The following is a 26,671-nucleotide window of genomic DNA, read 5'->3' as shown; positions in this document are numbered from 1 at the left end:
TGGGAGTGAGGGGCAGCAGGGAACAGTACCTTTGCCAATAACCTTCCCAAGGTGATGGATCACCACAGGCTGGGCTTAGACAGTGGAACAGCCTTTACAGTCCAGCAGAACAGAATGCATAGGTCAGGAACGAGACTCACTCCATCCCATGTAGCATATCTGTCATTTGCTGCATCCACTTGCAGAACCCGGCTGCGCTCATATGTGTCCTTGAGTGCGGACAGCATTTGTCACGGCGGTGCAAATGCTGACACCATTTGAATACAGGCCCATCCATCTTTACGCTCTATTGATAGGAGCGTGAAGTGCCATTTTTGGCATCGTTTGCCAGATTTTTGGCATTGTTTGCCCATTGTGTACCCACTGTGTGTTCTGTAGCGGAATTAAATCATGAAGGAGGTAAGTGGATATAATGTCAGAGACCAGTATACAGTATGGGCAGAACCACTGATGTCCATGGCTTGAATTTTGAAACAATTGTTGCATCTCATTATGTTGATGAATGAAAAATCTTAGGAAACCTTAAATCGTTGTATTATTTGATATTACTCCCAAATCATGTTGAAACAGACTGGTGCCATTACATTGGGAGACACTAACGGGGAGAGTACAGAGTCTCATTACTAAACTAGGCAAGCCATATTGAGAGCAACTGTTTCATAGACAGATGGAGTTTAGGTCTAAAGGTCATTGGCTCCATCTGTTGGATAGCAGCAGTAGTGCTGCCTTTTGGGGGGGGGATTCCTGCAAACCCTCCTATACTCTGAAGCCTCTTTTTTTATTTGATACACAACATAGAGACATTGTAAGGCATTCATAGATACTTTAACAGTCTTATAGTGCATTGTGACTTAATTCTGTATAACTGTATGCCTAAAGTAAAGTGACACTTTTTTTTTTTTCCCCTTTTTATTCTAGTTTCTTGGAAACACAGAAGTTGATCAACCGAAAGGCACAGAGATTGTTAAAGATGCAGTTAGAAAGTTAAAGGTAAGTTAGTGATATACTTTATTTCCTTGGAAACCTGAATTAAAGCTGTGTTACAGAACTTCTTCATCTAGGGGGGCTGGTGAGTATAAAGACGGTCCCCGAAATTGGACCTCATTGGACAGAAAAGTGCACTCCAGGGCGGGCCTCTCTACGCCCACCAGCAACAGCTTAGACGTTTAGGTCAGTTTTTATTTCCACACGTTGATACCCTAAAACTCAGTATTTTGTGGTTAACTGTAATCAGATACATGTAACCATACTGTATATTCTAGCCAGAATTCAAGGTATACTAATAGCAACTATCTTCCAAGTTATACCTTCATTTTGAGGACTGAGGGTGAGAGAAGAAGCATGTAGCGTGTTGTACCCAGGAATTTACTATAGCATGGATCATAATGACTTACTAGTCAACTAAAAAAGACCGCTACTTATAGCTAACCTCATTTTCGTAATCTTTAGAAATATAGATTTCCCTCAGCTAGAGTTCAGCCAGTTTTACTGCCACCGATCACCTTTGCTCTGCCTCATTCTGCTATCAGCATGTCAGCTAATCTGCTGTTTTCTTCTGTAATAATTTCAATTGTGAGGCCATTCAAGGGGAAACTTGTTTTCATACCCATCCACCCTTTTGTTACTTCAAGGTATTGAACACTTTGCTGTTCAGTGAATGGGTCATGATAGTTGAGTCATCATTGGCCATATTGTTGACCATTGGTCAAAGCCAGACCCAATCAGTACAGCACACTCCAATTCACCCTGCCCCATCTCTCTTTTGATTCTTTCCTTTCTTTGTGTGCTTCTCCCTTTATTTTCTGAACCTTACCTTAACACCACTGCCAATGGATCTCAAGTGTGGAGTTCAGGTCAGACCAAGGTAAGATCATTGAATATAGTCTTATTTTGGGGATTCAGCCTCTTGGTATGTTGAACTCCACACTTGAAACACACTGATTGTAGTATTTTTTTCTTCTTCTTTTTCTCTCTCGCTCTGTTGTCTCCATACAGTGAGGGAAAAAAGTATTTGATCCCCTGCTGATTTTGTACGTTTGCCCACTGACAAAGAAATGATCAGTCTATAATTTTAATGGTAGGTTTATTTGAACAGTGAGAGACAGAATAACAACAAAAAAATCCAGGAAAACGCATGTCAAAAATGTTATAAATTGATTTGCATTTTAATGAGGGAAATAAGTATTTGACCCCCTCTCAATCAGAAAGATTTCTGGCTCCCAGGTGTCTTTTATACAGGTAACGAGCTGAGATTAGGAGCACACTCTTAAAGGGAGTGCTCCTAATCTCAGCTTGTTACCTGTATAAAAGACACCTGTCCACAGAAGCAATCAATCAATCAGATTCCAAACTCTCCACCATGGCCAAGACCAAAGAGCTCTCCAAGGATGTCAGGGACAAGATTGTAGACCTACACAAGGCTGGAATGGGCTACAAGACCATCGCCAAGCAGCTTGGTGAGAAGGTGACAACAGTTGGTACGATTATTCGCAAATGGAAAAAACACAAAAGCACTGTCAATCTCCCTCGGCCTGGGGCTCCATGCAAGATCTCACCTCGTGGAGTTGCAATGATAATAATAATAATAACAATGATCATGAGAACGGTGAGGAATCAGCCCAGAACTACACTGGGGGATCTTGTCAATGATCTCAAGGCAGCTGGGACCATAGTCACCAAGAAAACAATTGGTAACACACTACGCCGTGAAGGACTGAAATCCTGCAGCGCCCGCAAGGTCCCCCTGCTCATGAAAGCACATATACAGGCCCGTCTGAAGTTTGCCAATGAACATCTGAATGATTCAGAGGAGAACTGGGTGAAAGTGTTGTGGTCAGATGAGACCAAAATCGAGCTCTTTGGCATCAACTCAACTCGCCGTGTTTGGAGGAGGAGGAATGCTGCCTATGACCCCAAGAACACCATCTCCACCGTCAAACATGGAGGTGGAAACATTATGCTTTGGGGTTGTTTTTCTGCTAAGGGGACAGGACAACTTCACTGCATCAAAGGGACGATGGACGGGGCCATGTACCGTCAAATCTTGGGTGAGAACCTCCTTCCCTCAGCCAGCACATTGAAAATGGGTCATGGATGGGTATACCAGCATGACAATGACCCAAAACACACGGCCAAGGCAACAAAGGAGTGGCTCAAGAAGAAGCACATTAAGGTCCTGGAGCCAGTCTCCAGACCTTAATCCCATAGAAAATATGTGGAGGGAGCTGAAGGTTCGAGTTGCCAAACGTCAGCCTCGAAACCTTAATGACTTATAGAAGATCTGCAAAGAGGAGTGGAACAAAATCCCTCCTGAGATGTGTGCAAACCTGGTGGCCAACTACAATAAACGTCTGACTTCTGTGATTGCCAACAAGGATTTTGCCACCAAGTGCTAAATCATGTTTTGCAGAGGGGTCAAATACTTATTTCCCTCATTAAAATGCAAATCAATTTATAACATTTTTGACATGCGTTTTTCTGGATTTTTTTGTTGTTATTCTGTCTCTCACTGTTCAAATAAACCTACCATTAAAATTATAGACTGATCATGTCTTTGTCAGTGGGCAAACGTACAAAATCAGCAGGGGATCAAATACTTTTTTCCCTCACTGTATGTAAATGAAAGTGCTTTTGTCATATGGCCCTAATCAGTCTAACTTGGTTATAGGGTTTTGTGGATAAGTGAAAAGCATTTTATAGCAGGAATGATCAATCAGAATCATGTATTCAGAAAATGAGTGTGAAATAAAGCTCTGATCGCACAATTTATGTTAATCCTAATTCAAATCAGTATTGCACTGTGTTGGAAGAATGCCATTTTCTAATTTACTTTGGAGACCCTTTTTCAGTAAATAGGGCTAGTTATAATTATTTTATGATATCATGATGATATCATTACTTTCACCACTTTCAATAATAGACTACACTTCAGAATGAGCCAGGGCAAGTTGGAGTACCATGACCATCATACTGTAGCTTTGATAAGTTAATTCTAATGTTTCTACTCTCCCCTCTCTGTAGTTTCAAAGGCATATCAAGAAGTCAGAGGGACAGAAGACCCCGAAAGTGGAATTGCAAATCTCCATTTATGGAGTAAAGATCTTAGATCCCAAGACAAAAGTAAGTCCACATGGCATGGATACTTTTAATAAAGTTTTTTTATGCATATTATGGAAGCATTCATGTGAAGGGCTATCAAGGAGGTATTGTTGTCTTAAACCGAAGCATTTGTGTTTCTTTTTATTTTCAGGATGCCCAGTACAACTGCCAGTTGCATAGGATATCCTTCTGTGCAGATGACAAGACGGATAAAAGGATATTCACCTTCATTTGTAAAGACTCAGAGTCAAACAAACACCTCTGCTACGTGTTTGACAGTGAAAAATGTGTAAGAAATACGAACTTTGAGAGTTAACGTCTTGAGTTCATGTCCCACGGTATCTGTGTAGATGCAACAATCCCTAGTTAATGATAAAGATAATGACCTAAAATTAAGAATTGTTTCTGGTGAATCATAGATGGAAATGTCGAATTATGTTCAGAACAATTGTTCCTATGCGGTTCGAAATACAATTTTATAAGGAGTTTTGCACAAAACTCATGGAGGATACCGTTGTCTTCCAGGCAGAGGAGATAACACTCACTATTGGCCAGGCGTTCGACTTGGCCTACAAGAAGTTCCTCGAGTCTGGTGGAAAAGATGTGGAGACACGGAAACAGATAGGAACCTTACAGAAAAGAGTACGATTCAACTGTTGGACCAGTGTGATATGGCAGAGACTGTTCCTTATGGGGATAGGGATTGGATATACACTACTTTCTGTTTTGAATGTAGATAGCTATGGATCAATTCCAAAACAAGCATCCTTCTTTTTTGCAGATTCAAGAACTGGAAACTGAAAATTCAGAGCTAAAGAAGCAGCTTTCGGATCTGGAGGAGCAGTTGATGATTGCTCCTGTGCCACCAGTAAGAACTGCATGGACATCCCTTCCGGTCTCTAGACTTTCCTAAGTAGCTCATAATACCCAAAATAAGATGTCTGTCATGTTCTGTGTGAACTAACTAGCTACTTTCAGTCTTCCACTAATTATTCTGCATGCAATGTCTTCACAGCTGCTGCACATAAACTCTACTAACGAGGCCTACATGCTCTCAAGGCCCTCCTCGCTCTTCTGGTGTCACAATCTGACGTCCTTCTCGTGTCTTGAGATCTCCTCGGTCACACTCACCCCTATGAGCTCACCAGAGTCCAACCTCTCGGCAGGGCTACTAACCCCTCCTCCGGCTAAATCCGCTCTCCTTCCAAAGACTGCCGACGGATGCAGCATCCCCCGGCCTCGCGTACTGTACCACTATCTTTCTCTTCCTGCCTTTTATTTAATTCTTAATTTCTTTTTTGATTTCTTGATTTCTTGATTTTCTTTCTTTCCTTCTTTTCTTATTAACAATAGTTAATTTTAACTCGTATACACTGAGTGTACAAAACATTAGGAACACCTGCTCTTTTCATGACATAGACTGACCAGGTGAATCCAGGTAAAACTATGATCCCTAATTGACGTCACTTGTTAAATCCACTTCAATCGGTAGATGAAGGGGAAGAGACAGGTTAAAGAAGGATTTTTAAGCCTTGAGACAATAATGAGACATGGATTGTGGATGTGTGCCATTCAGAGGGTGAATGGGCAAGACAAAATATTTAAATGCCTTTGAACGGGGTATGGTAGTAGGTGCCAGGCACACTGGTTTGAGTGTGTCAAGAACTGCAACGCTGCTGGGCTTTACACCCTCAACAGTTTCCCATGTGTATCAAGAATGGTCCAGCACCCAAAGGACATCCAGCCAACTTGACACAATCAATCAATGAATCAATTTATAAAGCCCTTTTTACATCAGCAGATGTCACAAATTGCTATACAGAAACCCAGCCTAAAACCCCAAACAGCAAGCAATGCAGATGTAGAAGCACGGTGGCTAGGAAAAACTCCCTAAAAGGCAGAAACATAGGAAGAAACCTAGAGAGGAACCAGGCTCTGAGGGGTGCCAGTCCCCTTCTGGCTGTGCCGGGTGGAGATTATAACAGTACATGGCCATTAAGGCCAGATTTCTCTCCCAAGATGTTCAAATGTTCATAGATGACCAGCAGGGTCAAATAATAATCACAGTGGTAGTAGAGGTTGCAACAGGTCAGTACATCAGGAGTAAATGTCACTTTGCTTTTCATAGCCGGGCATTTAGAGGTTGAAATAGCAGGTTCGGTAGAGAGAGACAGTTGAAAACAGCAGGTCTGGGACAAGGTAGCACGTCCGGTGAACAGGTCAGGGTTCCACAACTGTGGGAAGCATTGGAGTCAACATGGGCCAGCATCCCTGTGGAATGCTTTCAACACCTTGTAGAGTCCATGTCCTGACGATTTGAGGCTATTCTGAGGGCAAAAGGGGGTGCAACTCAATATTAGGAAGGTGTTCCTAATGTTTTGTACACTCAGTGTATATTGTAGAGTAGACAATACAGATACATAAAGTATGCTCATCAATATTTCATCAACTTCTAAGTCTTATCTCAATTAGTTATATTAGAACTACAGTCTGACTTGAAATCTATCTTCATAACTCTGACTTCAGAATATACAATGAGCTCCAAAAGTATTGGGACAGTCACACGTTTTGTGTTGTTTTGGCTCAAGTATTGGGACAGTCACACACTTTGTGTTGTTTTGGCTCTGTACTCCAACACTTTGGATTTGAAATGAGACAATGACTATGATGTTAAACTGTAGACTTACAGCTTTAATTTGAAGGTATTTTCATCCATATCAAATCAAATTTTATTTGCCACATGCGCCGAATACAACAGGTGTAGACATTACCGTGAAATGCTTACTTACAGCCCTTAACCAACAATGCATTTATTTGTTAATAAAAAAAGTAAAATAAACAACAACAACAAAAAAGTGTTGAGAAAAAAAGAGCAGAAGTAAAATAAAATAACAGTAGGGAGGCTATATACAGGGGGGTACCGGTGCAGAGTCAATGTGGGGGGGCACCGGCTAGTTGAGGTAGTTGAGGTAATATGTACATGAGGGTAGAGTTAAAGTGACTATGCATAATTAACAGAGTAGCAGCAGCGTAAAAATATGGGGTGGGGGTGGGGGGGCAGTGCAAATAGTCTGGGTAGCCATGATTAGCTGTTCAGGAGTCTTATGGCTTGGGGGTAGAAGCTGTTGAGAAGCCTTTTGGACCTAGACTTGGCGTTCCGGTACCGCTTGCCGTGCGGTAGCAGAGAGAACAGTCTATGACTAGGGTGGCTGGAGTCTTTGACAATTGTGAAGGCCTTCCTCTGACACTACCTGGTATAGAGGTCCTGGATGGCAGGAAGCTTGGCCCCAGTGATGTACTGGGCCATACGCACTACCCTCTGTAGTGCCTTGCGGTCGGAGGCCAAGCAGTTGCCATACCAGGCGGTGATGCAACCAGTCAGGATGCTCTCGATGATGCAGCTGTATAACTTTTTGAGGATCTGAGGACCCATGCCAAATCTTTTCAGTCTCCTGAGGGGGAATAGGCTTTGTCGTGCCCTCTTCACCACTGTCTTGGTGTGTTTGGACCATGATAGATTGTTGGTGATGTGGACACTCAACCTGTTCCACTACAGCCCCGTCGATGAGAATGGGGGCGTGCTCAGTCCTCTTTTTTTTCCTTTAGTCCACAATCATCTCCTTTGTCTTGGTCACGTTGAGGGAGAGGTTGTTATCCTGGCACCACACGGCCAGGTCTCTGACCTCCTCCCTATAAACTGTCTCATCGTTGTCGGTGATCAGGCCTACCACTGTTGTGTCGTCGGCACACTTAATGATGGTGTTGGAATCGTGCCTGGCCATGCAGTCATGGGTGAACAGGGAGTACAGGAGGGGACTGAGCACGCACCCCTGATGGGCCCCCTTGTTGAGGATCAGCGTGGCAGATGTGTTGTTACCTACCCTTACCACCTGGGGGCAGCCCGTCAGGAAGTCCAGGATCCAGTTGCAGAGGGAGGTGTTTAGTCCCAGGATCCTTAGCTTAGTGATGAGCTTTGAGGGCACTAAGGTGTTGAACGCTGAGCTGTAGTCAATGAATAGCATTCTCACGTAGGTGTTCCTCTTGTCCAGGTGGGAAAGGGCAGTGTGGAGTACAATAGAGATTGCATCTGTGGATCTGTTGGGGCGGTATGCAAATTGGAGTGGGTCTAGGGTTTCTGGGATAATGGTGTTGATGTGAGCCATGACCAGCCTTTCAAAGCACTTCATGGCTACAGACGTCAGTGCTACGGGTCGGTAGTCATTTAGGCAGGTTACCTTAGTGTTCTTGGGCACAGGGACTATGGTGGTCTGCTTGAAACATGTTGGTATTACAGACTCAGTCAGGGACATGTTGAAAATGTCAGTGAAGAAACTTGCCAGTTGGTCAGCACATGCTTGGAGTACACGTCCTGGTAATCCGTCTGGCCCTGTGGCCTTGTGAATGTTGACCTGCTTAAAAGTCTTACATCGGCTACGGAGAGTGTGATCACATAGTCATCCGGAACAGCTGGTGCTCTCATGCATGCTTCAGTGTTGCTTGCCTCGAAGCGAGCATAGAAGTGGTTTAGCTCGTCTGGTAGGCTTGTGTCACTGGACAGCTCACGGCTGTGCTTCCCTTTGTAGTCTGTAATAGTTTTCGAGCCCTGCCACATCCGACGAGTGTCAGAGCCGGTGTAGTACGATTCAATCTTAGTCCTGTATTGACTCTTTGCCTGTTTGATGGTTCGTCGGAGGGCATAGCGGGGTAGAGCTGCCGCTCCTTGAAAGCGGCAGCTCTACCCTTTATCTCAGTGGGGATGTTTCCTGTAATCCATGGCTTCTGGTTGGGGTATGTACGTACGGTCACTGTGGGGACAACGTCATCGATGCACTTATTGATGAAGCCAGTGACTGATGTGGTGTACTCCTCAATGCTATCTGAAGAATCCCGGAACATGTTCCAGTCTGTGCTAGCAAAACAGCCCTGTAGCTTAGCATCTGCGTCATCTGACCACTTTTTTATTAACCGAGTCACTGGTGCTTCCTGCTTTAGTTTTTGCTTATAAGGTCTCAAGTTTTTTTTTCCTCTGGTTGCACATTTAACATTGAACCGTTTAGAAATGACAGGACATTTTGTACATAATCTCCCCATTCAAGGGGACTAAAAGTATTAGTACAAATTCACTTATGTGTATTAAAGTAATAAAAAGTTAAGTATTTGGTCCCATATTTATAGCACACAATGACAACATCAAGCTTGTGACTCTACACATTTGTTGGATGCATTTGCTGTTTGTTTTGGTTGTGTTTCAGATTATTTTGTGCCCAATAGAAATGAATGATAAATAATGTATTGTGTCATTTTGGAGTCACTTTTATTGTAAATAAGAATAGAATATGTTTCTAAACGCTTGTACATTAATGTGGATGTTACCATGATTACGGATAATCCTGAATGAATCGTGAATAATGATGAGTGAGAAAGTTACTGACGCACAAATATCTTACCCCCCAAAAATGCTAACTTCCCCTGTTATTGTAACGGTGAGAGGTTAGCATGTCTTGGGGGTATGATAGTTCTGCGATATGAATGAAAATACCCTCAAATTAAAGCTGACAGTCTGCACTTTAACCTCATAGTCATTGTATATTTTCAAATCCAAGGTGCTGGAGTACAGAGCCAGAACAACAAAACATTTGTCACTGTCCCAATACTTTTGGAGCTCACTGTAGCTCACTAATGCTCATGGCATAAGGGAATAATTGGAATGAACCAATACCCTCTACACTCACAGGCTGGCAGCATCTCCTTGAAACCCCAGATGTCCACAGATGTTTTTGACATGGTTCCCTTCTCTGCTGTCACACCCCTGGTACCAATACCCGCAAGCAACGGCACACACCCGCCACCCCCTACAACATCTCCTCCAGACATAAGTGAGTACACTGCTCTGGTTACTTTACAGTTCAAGGATAACAGTGAGATTAAAGTTATAATTCAACCACACACAGAATAAGGGATAAAACACCGGTCGTGGTCATTAGGGAGAAAGCGTTTTGGTTACACTATAATAACATGAACAATGCCTACTTAATAAATAAGTGTTACCAATGTAAGCCCATTTATGTTACCAATGTAAGCCCATTTAAACACTCCTACGTTGTGGCATCTCATATAGTATCTTGTCTCTCCCTCACAGGTAAAGACCTTTTTGGTGCAGCACCTTTTGATCCGTTCACCTGTGGGCAAGCTGACTTCCCCCCAGATATCCAGTCCAAACTGGACGAGATACAGGTGACTGCATGTCTGTGAATGATCAAGCTATTATAAAGTGTTGGAGAGTAGACCTCCACCCTAGTAGGGGGGCCCCTACCCTCTCAAATTGATAAACTTGTTAGGAGACAAGTAGGAGAAAAATCCCCTTAAAAGATTTTGTTGAGTCTAGTGCTCTTATTTGTTTACGCCCATTCAGCATCCCTCTTAAGCCATAGACCCACCAATGTCTTTAAGAATTCACATGTAAACGCATAGCCAACTGTCAGCATGGTCAACCCCTCCATTATCTCAGCCAGTCATGGCTAGCCAGGAAGGATCCTGTGTTTCTCCCTATAAAGCTCAGCGCGTTCTCGTTGGCTAAACTAGGCTCATAATGTAACATTTGTATTCATATTTACAGATCCCATACAAGTTTGTAATTAATGCACATGAAAGTTCACCCTACTGTGAAGTAGGTACTAGTGTCATCCGCCCACTTTGGGCTGACTTGTAATCCACATTCACTTCTCTATTCCTTATGAGATATACTGTAAGTATTTTGTCAAATGAGCCATGGGATTTTAGGGCTTGAATGGAATATCATTATATTCTATATTTTAGCTATTTCAAAGCTATTGTTACAAAGTATTAGTTGTCACTGATTGATTACAGATGCAAAACAATAATTGTTGTCACATCATCGATGCAAAACAACAACTGTTAGTTGTTATGTTATGGATGCATGAGTAATAATAATATATTATGTTCCCTTTATTGAATATGCATGTTGGGCTTTTTGTACACATTCTGTTGCTCCGCATGAATAGATACTTTTGTTAATAACTGTCATTATCATAATTGGAGCACAGCTTATCTGTAATTACAAATACAATGTCAGTCTTTTACATAAATGCCCATGCTGACTGAGTCGGCAGAGGAATTTAACTGTAAAACTGAAGCGTGGGGGTTGTTTTTATATTTCAAACTCTTTATTTTAATTGCAATTGAACTTTGGGAACCTAGCGTCCAAACCTTTACATAACCCCTCTGTCTGTGCATGAATAACAGTTTGGGAATTTGATGGAATGCTGCAGTAGTTCCAGTAGGAGGCAATGGTTTGCTAGTATGCTGCTAAGCATCTCTTCTTTCATCTCCTTCCTGCCTTTTTCTGTCTTAACTATCTGTTTCCATATATTTTTTCCCCTTTTGCTGCAGCGTCAGAGATGGTTTGTACCTTTACACTATTTTGACCCATAAGAACCCTTCTTGTGGCTGCCGGTAATGTGACTGTGACCTTGTCATCGTGAATGAATTTGCATGTATTCAGTTTGACTCTGTTGTATACTCTGCATACAGTCCATCAGTAAAGTACACCCAGCAGGCTTTTTGAAACGTCTCACTTTCATAATGCTGGACACATCTATTGTATGGAGTTGAAGTACATTCGCCTATAAACAATGTGATTTCTTAAAAACATTAACCTTGTTTTAGCTTGTATCAAGAGGATGCATATGAGTTAAAAGTGTTTGGCTATGGAAGCTTTACTTTTCTCAGTCAGTCAGTCTCTTTTATTTTATCTTTCGCGTCAACAACAAAATAAAATTACATGAATAAATAACAAATCTGATCTAATACTGTGTTGGGTGTACTTGGCTGCAACTAGTATTATCTTTGTCCATCATTTTGTAACTGAAAATGTGTGGCAAATGTGTTATTGCTTGTCAAAATGCTTCATCATATTTGTGTTACTTGTTGTCTCTGGAACAATCTAGGGTCACATAGGGTCCGATTTATTCAAAGTCCTGTAGTTATTATTCTCTACATCCATAGGTCAGACAGATTATTGTGTACTTTGTGGTTTAGATATTATGTTTCTACACTTATTTAGAGGGATTTGGACCAAATCTTCCTCAGAACTTGTCATTTCTCAGACTGCCTCTGAGAAGGACTTGGGCATTCTAGATTTCATATCCCCTAACCATTCTTTTGTAGACTTGGATGCATGCTATTTTGGACCAAACAAGAATAAAAACTTGGGGCCAGAATGACTCTAATTTACAGAGTCTTGGTTACAGCTCACCAACTTGTCTCTCAACTTTGCTGACATTGAGAAACTGTGTTATTGATTATATCGACTACCTTCGTTTGTTATCTTTCCTCCTTTAGAGCAGGTTGACATAGGATAGATTCTTTCTAACAACCATTCTCCCCCTTGTTTTACAGGAGGGGTTCACAATGGGACTAACCCTAGAGGGCACTGTCTTTTCTCTTGGCCCACTAGACAGTCGCTGCTGATGCCAAGTAGACATGTTGCTGTTACATACTGTTAAATCATTTGTATTAAAAGTGCCAAAATTGGGTCTAAAATTCAAGATGTCAATGTTCTTCTCATCTTAAGGTTTATATGTATTTGCATTTGAATTTGGTTTTAGAATAATGAAAGGTATATTCAAATCTGATATAGAAAGCACTATTTTTGTAAGAACTCACATGGGAAGGAGTAGTTTTGAGACCTCTTGCTTATACAGGCAATGATGGATGTAAATAGTATGTCCAATGGTACACTCTGTGGCAGAATTTTCTTATGTGTAGAATCAGTTTTATTGAATATACACCACATAGAACAGCGTTGTTATCACATTCTTATTTGTTTGTCAGACATGACTTGCTTATCATCAACTCACAAGACACGTAAATGTAGTCGGTCTTGTATTAACACTCATATACCAAACTCTCAGCTTGCCCTTAATTTGACATATCTTCTATGTTCTTTTTACTCATATGTATTTTTAGTTAACTGTAATTCATTTATTCGGATTGTTTTGTCCTGACATCGGATTTAATAGCTTTATTTTCTTGTTAAACATTTTAACAGGTGCATTTTACATATCGGTATGTATTGACATTATTTACTTTCTTATGATATATATCAGTATCCTCTTGCACCAGAAAGCACTTTTGAAAACCTCTGTCCATATACAGTACTATATACTTGTTATTTTACTTTGTATGCAATATGACTTTGCTGTTACAGTTATTAAAGAAAACATTACGACATCAATTATCGACACTCAATAAATAAAGAAGTATGTGTTGGCCATATAATGATTAAAAATATATATTTTATGAATTTTTAAATGTTATGCATTTTAAAATGTATATATTTTATATGTGAATGTCTTGGGAATCATGTGTGTTGGGTAACACTTTACATTCAGTTTGTTACATAGTAATATTGTAATGCTATTACTAAAGTGCTATGTAACAACATATTAAATTGTTACTAGTGTAATTACAGCATTACTACACAGGTATAAGAAAAGTGCAAATTAATGTAAAGTGTTACCATGTTGGGCATTCTGAATATGTACTGGGGATATTCAACAATGGAGCTCTACTGATGGATAGGCTTTGATAGGCATCAAGAAGAAACAAGCCTATTGTTGTTGTTTTTTGCATCTCAGTCAATATTTATCTTGCTTGGTGGCATCACAATGACAGTAAGTAAGACAGTTTTTGAGTCGCTTGTATACATACAGTGCATTCGGAAAGTATTCAGACCTCTTCCCTTTTTCCACATTTTGTTACGTTACAGCCTTATTCTAAAATGGATTAAATTAAAATGTGTCCTCATCAGTCTACACATAATACCCCATAATGACAAAGCGAAAAAACAGGTTTTTAGAAATGTTTGCAAATGTATTAAAAATAAAAAACAGAAATACCTTATTGATATAAGTATTCAGACCCTTTGCTATGAGACTCGAAATTGAGCTCAGGTGCATCCTGTTTCCATTGATCATCCTTGAGATAATTCTACAACTTGATTGGAGTCCACCTGTGGTAAATTCAATTGATTGGACATTATTTGGAAAGGCACACACATGTCTATGTAAGGTCCCACAGTTGACAGTGCATGTCAGAGCAAAAACCAAGCCATGAGGTCGAAGAAATTGTCCGTAGAGCTCCAAGACAGGATTGTGTCAAGGCACTGATCTGGGGAAGGGTACCAAAAAATGTCTGCAGCATTGATGGTCCCCAAGAACACAGTGGCCTCCATCATTCTTAAATGGAAGAAGTTTGGAACCACCAAGACTCTTACTGGAGCTGGCCGCCCGGCCAAACTAAGCAATCGGGGGAGAAGGGCCTTGGTCAGGTAGGTCACCAAGAACCCAATTGTCACTCTGACAGAGCTCCAGAATTCCTCTGAGGAGATGGGAGAACCTTCCAGAAGGACAACCATCTCTGCAGCACTCACCAATCAGGCCTTTATGGTAGAGTGGCCAGACAGAAGCCACTCCTCAGTAAAAGGCACGTGACAGCCCACTTGTAGTTTGCCAAAAGGCACATAAAGGACTCTCAGACCATGAGAAACAAGATTATCTGGTCTGATGAAACCAAGATTGAACTCTTTGGCCTGAATGCCAAATGTCACATCTGGAGGAAACCTGGCACCATCCCTACAGTGAAGAATGGTGGTGGCAGCATCATGCTGTGGGGATGTTTTTCAGCGGCAGGGACTGGGGGACTAGTCAGGATCGAGGGAAAGATGAACGGAGCAAGGTACAGAGAGATCCTTGATGAAAACCTGCTCCAGAGTGCTCAGGACCTCAGACTGGGGTGAAGGTTCACCTTCCAACAGGACAATGACCCTAAGCACACAGCCAAGACAAAGCAGGAGTGGCTTCGGGAGAAGTCTCTGAATGTCCTTGAGTGGCTCAGCCAGAGCCTGGACTTGAACCCGATCGAACATATCTAGAGAGACCTGAAAATAGCGGTGCAGCGACGCTCCCCATCCAATCTGACAGAGCTTGAGAGGATTTGCAGAGAATCTGAGAAACTCACCAAATACAGGTGTGCCAAGCTTGTACCGTCATACCCAAGAAGATTCAAGGCTGTAATCGCTGCCAAAGGTGCTTCAACAAAGTACTGAGTAAAGGGTCTGAATACTTATGTAAATTTGATATTTCTGTTTTTTTGTGGGAGCAGTCATATGGTCAAGTACTGCAAAGAAATACCTAGTTAAGGTGCAGCTGGTCCAGAACAGAGTGGCACATCTTGCTCTTCATTGTAATCAGAGGGCTAATATTAATACAATGCATGCCAGTCTCTCTTGGCTAAGAGTTGAGGAAAGACTGACTGCATCACATCTTGTTTTTATAAGAAACATTAATTTGTTGAAAATTCCAAATAGTTTGCATAGTCAACATACACACTGCACTGACACACACACTTACCCCACCAGACATGCCACCAGGGGTCTTTTCACAGTCCCCAGGTCCAGAACATATTCAAGGAAACGTACAGTATGGGTGCATGGAACTCCCTTCCATCTTATATAGCGCAAGTGAACAGCAAACCTGATTTCAAAAAACAAATAAAGCAACACCTCACGGCACAACGCCTCTCCCCATGTGACCTACTTGTTGTGAGTATGTACTGACATGTATGTGTAACTAATAGATGCACACACACACTACATGTTAATGTTTTTAAATGTCTGTAAATTGTAAACTCTTTTGTCTGTAATGTTTTTTTCGTTGTGTCGGACCCCAGTAAGACTAGCTGTCATCATTGGCGTCGGCTAATGGGGATCCTAATAAATAAAAAATTAATAAAATAACAAATCAATTACTATCATGTACGAACTATCTTCCATTAATAACCTCTCCCTCAACGTCAACAAAACAAAGGAGCTGATCGTGAACTTCAGGAGACAGCAGAGGGAGCACGCCCCCATCCACTTCGACGGGGCCGCAGTGGAGAAGGTGAAAAGCTTCAAGTTCCTCAGCGTACACATCACTGACAATCTGAAATGGTCCAACGACACAGACAGTGTGGTGAAGAAGGCACAACAGCATCTCTTCAACCTCAGGAGGCTGAAGAAATGTGGCTTGGCCCCTAAGACCCTCACAAACTTTTACAGATGTACCATTGAGAGCATCCTGTTGGGCTGTATCACCGCCTGGTACGGCAACTGCACCATCCGCAACCGCAGGGCTCTCCAGAGGGTGGTGCGGTCACCTCATCGCATCACCGGGAGCATACTGCTTGCCCTTCAGGACATCTACAGCACCCGGTGTTACAGGAAGGCCAAGAAGATCATCAAGGACCTCAGCCACACGAGCCATGGCCTGTCCACCCCGCTATCCTCCAGAAGGCGAGGTCAGTACAGGTGCATCAAAGCTGGGACCGAGAGACTTTAATAAATGTGCATACAATTCTAAAAACCTGCTTTTGCTTCATCATTATGGAGTATTGTGTGTAGATTGATGAGGGAAAAAATCTATTTTATCCATTTTAGAATAAGGCTGTAACGTAACAAAATGTAGATAAAGTCAAGGGGTCTGAATACTTTCCGAATGCACTGTACTCATGAATACTAAGAGTGACTTATAAACAAATAAACTTTTAAATGAAAACAAGCAGAACAAAAACATTTCAATATTTATTTCAGTGGATGAAACTGACTTGATTCCAGGATAGATTATCTTATTGATCTGCCTCGGAGACGGACCTATCAGCCTCCAGAATATTTACAGTTTTGAAATATTTAATAAATACTATCATTATGGTAAGTTACCTCAAACAAAGAAATCAGAAAGTTGATTTAGGAAAAACGTAACTAAAAAGAGACATAAAGCAACAAGACAATGGAACATAATACATTTATAATTACAAAGCTAAATAAATGTTCAATCCACATGTAATCTGCCTTTGGCAATATTTAATTTATCTCTGTGCAAACAAACAAACTTAGTAAATGCAGTAAGGCACAGCTTTACCTAAAAAGTAGGACCTTAGCTAATTAATATGACAAAAAAGAGCTTTGGGAATAGACAAGCATTTTGTTTAATTTGTTGCACAGCAAAAATACATGAAGCAAATAGGCTTTCAAGGTCATCTTATTCAATGTCTCAAAAGCTGCTATAAAATATAACTAAGAGAAAGTGACTTAAAGGGCAACATGCAGAAAAAACATTACACACTTGTAGTGTTAAAATTATCATGAATTTAAAATATAACACATTCAAAGTGTTGAAATTATCACGAATGAAAAACAACACAAATTAATTTAAAAAAGGAAATTCTTCTTTCACAATCACCACACACTTTTCACGAGACACTGATTCTACCTCTCCATTTTTATTGGTAGCCGCAAACCCTGCCCTGTACCGTAGTTGGGAGAGAAGCACATGATCACCACTTACAGACAGCACCAAACCTGTGAAAAGACAGCACCAAACCTGTGGCATCCCAGTTTGTGGCGACGAGGTAGCTGACACTGAGAAATCGACAGTCTGGTTCGATCTTTCATTTGTATTCAATGGAGTCAGTACAGAGTTGATAACTTGGATACAGACATCAGTTGTATTAAACTGTCTTTAAGTTCTGGAAAGAAAAAACAGCAATGTATGGCAATGAAAGCATTTATCTGAATTAATTTCCTCAATAGCACCGTAAACGTTCATTTGACATTGAAAACACTTTGGAATAAACCGTTGTAGGTATATTCTTGCAGAATGTTGCTCTCATCTTACAAACAGCAGTTAATGACTCTTTTTTTAAGCATTCATATTTATCAAGGACCTTTGGCAGCTTTTTATCTTTGTTCCATAAAATCTAATATTGTATCAATACATTGGATCTTTTTACCTTGGCATAAACTAAATGTAATTACAGATGAAACATGCTCATACTATATTTCTCAAGTGCAAGCAAAGTTTCTAAATGTTGCTTGCTCGCTCTTTATTTCTCCCAAACATTCATCTAACGTACCTAGGGCGAAAACATATCGACTATGATGGGTAATGGTTGGAAAGGCACAATAAATATCTTGCTACGGGGCGAGAATAGTCCACCAGTACTTGTATGTACAAGGCTGATCGCGTCAGCTGTCATTTCAAGAGTCTCTGGATTCTCTTCAATACGTCCCTGTTGTTGTTGGAATTTATAGGAAGCAAACCGGCCCAATATTGATACCAAACTCCTGATTGGAACCACCAATGTCCACAGGGGCCATATCCATGATGGGAAGTCTGGCTGTTTTCTGTGTCCTGTACTCAAACACTGTCTTTCCCCAGTTACCATTGGATTGCTTTAAAGAGAAAGAAATGACAAAGGTTAAATTAAGATCTCAGGAAGCCACTGTTTCCAGTGAGAACCCACCCTTACCAAAAAAACATGAACAAATCACGTGGTTTTCGGACGTTTGAAGTTTCACATGCATGTTTTTTTACATGTATTTTCCCTCATGTGGAAACCCCCCGCATATTTTTTTTCTCCACACTTTTCTTTTTCACCACTTCCAGGTACATCTGGTCGCCCATCCAGGGACCGACCAGAACTGACCCTGCTTAGCTTCAGGGACAAACCAGCAGTGGGATGCAGGGTGATATGTTGCTGGAATGAATGTGCCAAAACTTGCAACTGAAAAAAAGGCAGCGAAAGCAAAGGCCACGGTAACATAACCAAAGATGGGGACAATTGCAGGACAGAGGGAGGCATTTTATTTAATCGTGTTATCATTTTATTTTTTATTGCATCCATAACACACAAAAAAATCTCAGTTCGAAATTATTTATTTGCAATATTTTGTTTCGCTATCAATACTTTTGGGTATATGTTTTGCTTTCAATATCATTATTTTTGTTTGAAATACAAAAAAATAAAATCTCGACTTCAGACGTTTTGCTTGATATTAATGGCACAAAAGTGACTCACTCAGGATTGCACCATATAATAACACAAACTCTATTACACTATTACTCCCCGCCAGTTTCAGTAAAAGGGATGGAGCTGGAGAAATGCAACCACTCTGAAATCCATAGACTATGCTTGTCACGCCCTGGCTCTGGGGACACTGTTATGTTGAGCCAGGGTGTGTAGATCTATGTATTTCATTTCTATGTTGGCCAGTGTGGTTCTCAATCAGAGGCAACGAGTGTCAGCTGTGGCTGGTTGTCTCTGATTGGGAACCACATTTAAACAGGCTGTTTGCCCACAGTGGTTGTGGGATCTTGTTCGTGTTGGTTTGTGTTTGACCATTGACTGTCACGTTATCGTTTTGTTGTTTTTGATCGTGTATCATAAATAAAGAGTATGTTCGTCTGCAACGCTGCGCCTTGGTCCTCCTCTCTTCCCGACGTTCGTGACAGAAGATCCCACCAAGACTGGACCAAGCAGCGTGTCCAGGAGCCATCGCCAGGGAGATCTCTAGCAGATCTCCTTCGCCTCCTCGACTGGGTCAAGCCGGGTGAGGAAGAAAAGGGCCGGACTTGGAAGCAGAAGGGCGAAAGTCTGGCGAGGGACATGGAGACCTGGTCCACGGGTAGGAGAGACGCCCAGAACATTTTTAGGGGGGGGGCTAACGCCGTGGACGACGGGCCAGCAGGAGACCGCGACAGAGCGGCCCAGCGGGTTGGCAGAGGAGGCCGCCAGGTTACGGGGGCCACTGGTCGAAGAGGGGATGGAAGGTGTAGAGGCACGGCGAGAGGTACTGGGGTGTGTTACCAGTCCGGTCCGGCCCATTCCAGATCCCTGCGTAGGGCCAGTGGTGTGTGTCCCCAGTACGGTCCGGCCTGTTCCTGCTCCCCGCACCAGGCCAATGGTGCGAGTCTCCAGCCCGGTCCAGCCTGTTCCTGCTCCACGCACCAAGCCAGGGGTGCGTATCGTCAGCCCGGTCCGGCCTGTTCCTGCTCCCCGCACCAAGCCGATGGTGCGCGTCGCCAGCCCGGTTCGGCCTGTTCCTGCCACTCGCACCAAGCCAGGGGTGCGAGTCGTCAGCCCGGTCCAGCCAGTTCCTGCTCCACGCACCAAGCCAGGGGTGCGCATCGTCAGCCCGGTTCGGCCCGCTCCTGCTCCTCACACCAAGCCAGTGGTGTGCGTCGTCAGTCCAGCACGGCCCGTGCCTGTTCTCCACACCAAGCCAGTGGTGGGCGTCGTCAGTCCGGCACGGCCCGTGCCTGTTCCACTGGTGCCTGTTCCGGCACCGGTCAGATGCGTTACGCCGGAGCTAGAGCAATCCGCTCCATCAGTGTGCTGTCCAGCTCCGGCCAGCGGGGCCAGACCGGACCAGGGGTACTTTGGGGGGTTGGAGAGGGAGTGGGGATCAGGCCCGGAGCCGGATCCGCCGCCAAGGCGGAGTGCCCACCCGGTCCCTCCCCTGTGGTATTTAGTTGGCGCGGTCGGAGTCCGTGCCTTTAGGGGGGGGTACTATCACGCCCTGGCTCTGGGGACACTGTTATGTTGAGCCAGGGTGTGTAGATCTATGTATTTCATTTCTATGTTGGCCAGTGTGGTTCTCAATCAGAGGCAACGAGTGTCAGCTGTGGCTGGTTGTCTCTGATTGGGAACCACATTTAAACAGGCTGTTTGCCCACAGTGGTTGTGGGATCTTGTTCGTGTTGGTTTGTGTTTGACCATTGACTGTCACGTTATCGTTTTGTTGTTTTTGATCGTGTATCATAAATAAAGAGTATGTTCGTCTGCAACGCTGCGCCTTGGTCCTCCTCTCTTCCCGACGTTCGTGACAATGCTATGGATGCAAGGACTGACCATCCATCATATCAAAATTATAGTTTTAACCATGTTTTTAGGCTAAACAGTGGTTGTTTACATTTACTTTGCAAAATCATTCCCTTGGCCCGCATTTTGGCTTTATAGATGTGGTCACTCTAATTCCACCAGTGGAAACATTGCTACTGCAACAGTTTCACGCGAAACTGAAATTCACATGTGAGGTGAAAGCATGTTATTCTCTTCACATGTGAAAAGGTCGTGTTAACATGTGAACTCCAATTTTAATATATGTAAACATATGGTTTCACGTGCGAAAATTAAGCTCAACATGTGAAAACAGCTATTTCACATGTGAAACTGCAAATGTCTTTTTTTTTTTTTTTTAAGGGAAGATTGAAATGTTTCAGGAACCAAACTTAAACGGCCACAAAACGTCTATTGAAAATACTCACTCCACAACTGTCCTCCACCACGGTGTATCTGAAGCGGTTGTTTCCCTCTGCCTTGAGCTCCAGGTCATTCGACCCCTTGAGGATGACTGCTTTCTTTAGGTTCCCAGTCGCCTCATCCTTGTAGCCCACTGTGTTCTTGCAGTGGTAGGTGATGGTCTGTGAAGCCTCTTTGGAGAGCAGACGGATGAATGTCATCTGGATGGTGACCGAGTTGGCAGGCTGATCTTTGTTACCATAGGTGAACTGCAAAAACACAAAAAGAGAAAACAAACAACAGTTGAAAAATTGGTGGCAAATGATGAGCTCACTTTTCAGATACATTTCAATATAATGTTATCAGCAGTTATCGGTAATGTCGTAGTTATTTATATACGTGTCACATTTACATAGCACATATTATCTGTGATTGTCAAATGTGTGTATATTGCTAGATTTAGTCTTCAGACTTGCTTTACAAAGAAAGTATTTTTCCTCAGCAATACCCCACTACCATATCAAATACTTTTATCCCATAATTATGGTGGAATGCATGGAAGCAGAATTCCCACAGACTTCCGAAATTGAACCACCAAAAAGTATTAGGTAGCTTAGTGGTTAAGAGCGTTGTGCCAGTAACTGAAGGGTCGCTGGTTCTAATCCCCGAGCCGACTAGGTGAAAATCTGTCTGTGCCCTTGAGCAAGGCACTTAACCCTAATTGCTCCTGTAAGTCGCTCTGGATAAGAGCGTCTGCTAAATGACTAAAATGTTATGTTAAAATGTGAAAAATTGTCGTACTTTTGTTCCTCTATTGATATCAGCTCCAAACCACACAGGCTTATTCCTTGAGGTACTCCACCATACTTTCTTAGGTATGCTGGCGGGGTTGGCCGAGATGCAGGTCTCTCCAGTCTCCATATTACAATGTACTTTGATAGCATCCTCTGAGCTTCCTTGGTTTGGATCAACCCAGTATTCACCTGGAATAGAGAAAGAGAATATTGTCCCACAATTGTCCCATCTGCCCTGGTCTATTGGCTTGTTTTACTAAAGAGATGTTTCTTATGTGATTTACGCATCCTCAGGGGTAGAAGTTTTCCCAAAATATTCAAAACTGTTTCAAACACACACCACCCCACATCACATGAAGCAATGGCTGCATGATAAGACATGGTCTGAATACTGAATAACTACAACAAAAACACCTCAATTATGTACTTCCCGCCTCATGGAAACAACAACTTACCGCTTTTCTTCAGTGGGTAGCACTGCTTCAAGTCCTCACAGGTCCTGGCCGGGTGCTTCCTGCTGCCGTCTGGGCTTTTCATGCTGTCGATCTGGCTGCTGAGGGCCTTCAGAGTGGCCTGAACACCTGGGTCCAGCTGCTGAGTGGCATTACTGTTGGGCAGAGCCTCATCCTCGTTGAACTCTGGAGGGGGGGGGCCAGCATCATAGTCGTGCATGCCGCCAAATAGGTCATCCATGGCAGCCGTGGGGGGTCCGGGAGGCCCGGGAGGACCATTGGGACCAGGCTCTCCAGGAGGTCCCTGGAAACCAAAGAGTTATGGTAAATAGAGAGTAATTACAAGGTGTGAACAAATTAAGTGTTTTGACATTATGTGCCAAATGTTAATGACGTTTGCGCTGACTTCCCAGGAAATGTCCATATCAGTTGTCCATGTACAGTTGAAGTCGGAAGTTTACATACACTTAGGTTGGAGTCATTAAAACTCGTTTTTTCAACCACTCCACAAATTTCTTGTTAACAAACTATAGTTTTGCCATGTCGGTTAGGACATCTACTTTGTGCATTACACAAGTAATGTTTCCAACAATTGTTTACAGACAGATTATTAAGGTACCACGTTCATCTGTACAAACAATAGTACGCAAGTATAAAAACCATGGGACCATGCAGCAGTCATACCGCTCAGGAAGGAGACGCATTCTGTCTCCTAGAGATGAACGTACTTTGGTGCAAAAAGTGCAAATCAATCCCAGAACAACAGCAAAGGACCTTGTGAAAATGCTGGAGGAAACCGGTACAAAAGTATCTATATCCACAGTAAAACGAGTCCTATATTGACATAACCTGAAAGGCCGCTCAGCAAGGAAGAAGCCACTACTCCAAAACCTCCATAAAAAAGCCAGACTACGGTTTGCAACTGCACTTGGGGACAAAGATCGTACTTTTTGGAGAAACGTCCTCTGGTCTGATGAAACAAAAATAGAACTGTTGGGCCATAATGACCATTGTTACGTTTGGAGGAAAAAGGGGGATCTTGCAAGCCGAAGAACACCATCCCAACCGTGAAGCACGGTGGTTGCAGCATCATGCTGTGAGGGTGCTTTGCTGCAGGAGGGACTGGTGCACTTCACAAAATAGATGGCATCATGAGGAAGGAAAATTATGTGGATATATTGAAGCAACATCTCAAGACATCAGTCAGGAAGTTAAAGCTTGGTCGCAAATGGGTCTTCCAAATGGACAATGACCCCAAGCATACTTCCAAAGTTGTGGCAAAATGGCTTAAGGACAACAAAGTCAAGGTATTGGAGTGGCCATCACAAAGCCCTGACCTCAATCCTATAGAACATTTGTGGGCAGAACTGAAAAAGCGTGTGGGAGCAAGAATTCCTACAAACCTGACTCAGTTACACCAGCTCTGTCAGGAGGAATGGGCCAAAATTCACCAAACTTATTGTGGGAAGCTTGTGGAAGGCTACCCGAAACGTTTGACCCAAGTTAAACAATTTAAAGGCAATGCTACCAAATACTAATTGAGTGTATGTAACCTTCTGACCCACTGGGAATGTGATGAAAGAAATAAAAGCTGAAATAAATCATTCGCTCTACTATTATTCTGACATTTCACATTCTTAAAATAAAGTGGTGATCCTAACTGACCTAAGACAGGGAATTTTTACTAGGATTAAATGTCAGGAATTGTGAAAAAACTGAGTTTAAATGTATTTGGCTAAGGTGTATGTAAACTTCCGACTTCAACTGTAGGTGAAACGATTCTTAAATGGAAATTAACATGCCTCAGGTCCGATATCGCCACTAATTCCACGGGTTCCAGGAGGTCCCATTGGTCCAGGCTGTCCGATGTACCCTTCTTTTCCTGGGGGTCCAACTGGTCCAGGGGGTCCCTATCATAACATACCATGATAAAGATCCAGTATAATGAAACATTAAATACAATATGGTTGGGAACATGGAACATCATTGAACAGTCTGATATGATACGTGCTCTTTGGCCGCTTGGTCCGACGATTCCTGATGCTCCCTGCTCTCCTGTTGTACCCTAAAAATAAAGGAGTAAATAATTAATATTAAGATTGATATCAACTTAAAAGGATACTCTTACACTGTGTGTTCAAAACATTAAGGACACCTGCTCTTTCCATGACATAGACTGACCAGGTGAATCCAGGTGAAAGCTATGGTGCAACTCGATATTAGGAAGGTGTCCTTAATGTTTGTACACTCAGTGTATATAAGTTCTACTCAATAAAAGATAAGTATTGATTTGACATACAGGTGGACCAGGTAGACCCTGCAAACCGGTGAAACCTCTGTGTCCTTTCTGTCCCCTCTCTCCATGGTCTCCGAGGTCACCCTTATCACCCATTGGTCCTTGTGGTCCCTGTTGTTTAGAAGGACACCATGCAATCACATTTTATGGGACGTCCAAAGAAAAACGAGAAAGCTCATTTCTGTTTGTGGTTACGTGTCGCCATACAAATATGCAATGGGCAGTTCTCACATGAGTCAAGCCTAATGCTCTAGTAGTCAAAACCACAGCATGCATGTTATTATTTATGTGACTGCTCATTTTTATTAGGATATTGAATACGTTTGAACATGAAAAAACATTTATTGGTGGTTTAGTCATTAAAGTGAAATTATAACCTTTTATCATGTATATGTTTACGATGGTCTTACCATTAACCCTCTCTTTCCTGCTGAACCGGGTGGACCGTTTGGTCCTCTGGAACCCTGTGTATGAATAGGATACCAACATGAGTTCATTAGATAAAGTATGCCTGTATTATTATTATTATTATTATTATTATTATTATTATTATTATTATTATTTATTTATTTGTACCTTTATTTTACTTGGCAAGTCAGTTAAGAACAAATTCTTATTTACAATGACGGCCTACACCGGCCAAACCAGGACGACGCTGGGCCAATTGTGCGCCAGCTGGGCCAATATAAGGAACATGTACACATTGTCAGGACCCTTTTCTTTTTCCTTCTTATGTAATCTTGGGATTCTCATGTATTGACAAGGAAATTCCTTACATAAATGAAAAGGGCATATTACGTACAGCGTCTCCTCTCTTTCCAGAATCCCCGGTGGCACCGACTGGACCTGGAGTTCCTGGTTGTCCTGGGGTCCCAACCAGACCCTCTGGACCATGGTCCCCTCGATCTCCCTGTTGAAATCATCGGAATCAGAACCATTAAATTGACATGCAACAAAAGGTTGTAAGAAATGTGTCTTGCTGTTTCAACACAGTTGGTCAAGCACAATAAACAATACGAGACATTTTGGACACAGAGTTGCCAATGGAAAGTGTTCAGCTCCTACCCTTTGACCAATGACTCCATCTTTGCCTGGCGGCCCATCAGATCCAGCAGGACCCTGAAGGAAAACAACGTATTGTGAATAACTACTGTAACCTCTACGGAATATGTAAGGGATAATCAAGGAGGGGCTATGCGTTCTATGGAAAATAATGATCAACGTGGAAGGTGTGTTCCATCACGCGCTAGTGGACTGGAACAACCTTCCATGGAGTTGCATTATTTTGATTATCCCTTTCATACCATGGCTATAATTTAACACATTTGCCGCTAGAAATGTGTTTATTTGCATGTAGAAATATGAACATCCACTAAGCAGCTAGCAAGTTTACTATATATCTATACAGTAGTTGCCTTGGTAGCCAAACAAACAGACTTGCTAGTTTAGCTAACCAAACCATCAGTCCTAGCATGCTATTGTGAAAATCGAATTCAACAATGCCAATAATGTTTTAATTCGACTTTTGCTTTCAAAAGTAGCTCAAATAGAAAATGTAAGAATAAACTATAGCCATTGAAGTCTACCGTGCTGATATACCTTGCATAATATAGGGAAATAATGCACGCTCTAGAATGCCCTTCAAGCCAATCAGAAAATAGTATTCAACGCCATGGTATAAACTATCTTACTGCTAGCAGCAAGAGGACAAATAGTGAAGTGAAAGGTTTTGGCGGAAAAAACGTAAGGGGAAACTTACATCGGGACCAGGATCACCACGAGGTCCGTTGGCACCAGGAGAACCGACCGGGCCAGGGGGGCCTTTGTCTCCCCCAGGTCCTGCAGTCCCCTGTTTTCCTGGAGGACCCTACAAACACCACATGGACAAT

General features: G+C 42.4%; 2 protein-coding genes across 3 annotated transcripts in view; one reads left to right on the top strand and one right to left on the bottom strand.

Annotated features, from left to right (window-relative positions):
- The window catches only part of LOC311129722 (PTB domain-containing engulfment adapter protein 1), a 141,693-nt gene extending 128,339 nt beyond the window's left edge, over positions 1 to 13,354 (top strand). For both annotated transcript variants that reach the window (XM_084162132.1, XM_084162133.1), the window contains 8 exons: positions 919 to 990; positions 4,021 to 4,119; positions 4,250 to 4,387; positions 4,624 to 4,740; positions 4,880 to 4,966; positions 9,833 to 9,974; positions 10,238 to 10,332; positions 12,517 to 13,354. In XM_084162132.1, the coding sequence (XP_084018258.1) occupies positions 919 to 990; positions 4,021 to 4,119; positions 4,250 to 4,387; positions 4,624 to 4,740; positions 4,880 to 4,966; positions 9,833 to 9,974; positions 10,238 to 10,332; positions 12,517 to 12,588 (822 nt within the window). In that variant the 3' untranslated portion in view covers positions 12,589 to 13,354. The remainder of the gene's footprint in view (positions 1 to 918; positions 991 to 4,020; positions 4,120 to 4,249; positions 4,388 to 4,623; positions 4,741 to 4,879; positions 4,967 to 9,832; positions 9,975 to 10,237; positions 10,333 to 12,516) is intronic.
- Positions 13,355 to 17,121: 3,767 nt separating this feature from the next.
- LOC311129687 (uncharacterized protein) overlaps positions 17,122 to 26,671 on the bottom strand; it is a 77,713-nt gene continuing 68,163 nt past the window's right edge. Inside the window, exons 43-53 of the mRNA XM_084162085.1 lie at positions 26,542 to 26,649; positions 25,848 to 25,901; positions 25,585 to 25,692; positions 25,193 to 25,246; positions 24,786 to 24,893; positions 24,498 to 24,551; positions 24,289 to 24,396; positions 22,490 to 22,790; positions 22,042 to 22,223; positions 21,267 to 21,509; positions 17,122 to 18,391 (exon numbers count right to left, since the gene is read on the bottom strand). Coding sequence (XP_084018211.1) covers positions 18,245 to 18,391; positions 21,267 to 21,509; positions 22,042 to 22,223; positions 22,490 to 22,790; positions 24,289 to 24,396; positions 24,498 to 24,551; positions 24,786 to 24,893; positions 25,193 to 25,246; positions 25,585 to 25,692; positions 25,848 to 25,901; positions 26,542 to 26,649 — 1,467 coding nt within the window. The 3' untranslated portion in view covers positions 17,122 to 18,244. The remainder of the gene's footprint in view (positions 18,392 to 21,266; positions 21,510 to 22,041; positions 22,224 to 22,489; positions 22,791 to 24,288; positions 24,397 to 24,497; positions 24,552 to 24,785; positions 24,894 to 25,192; positions 25,247 to 25,584; positions 25,693 to 25,847; positions 25,902 to 26,541; positions 26,650 to 26,671) is intronic.

Source organism: Coregonus lavaretus, assembly GCF_964263955.1.
Source record: "Coregonus lavaretus genome assembly, chromosome: 5".
Classification (NCBI taxonomy): Eukaryota; Metazoa; Chordata; class Actinopteri; order Salmoniformes; family Salmonidae; genus Coregonus; species Coregonus lavaretus.
The sequence above is the reverse complement of the archived record's forward strand: the minus strand, read 5'-3'. Positions and strand labels throughout refer to the sequence as shown.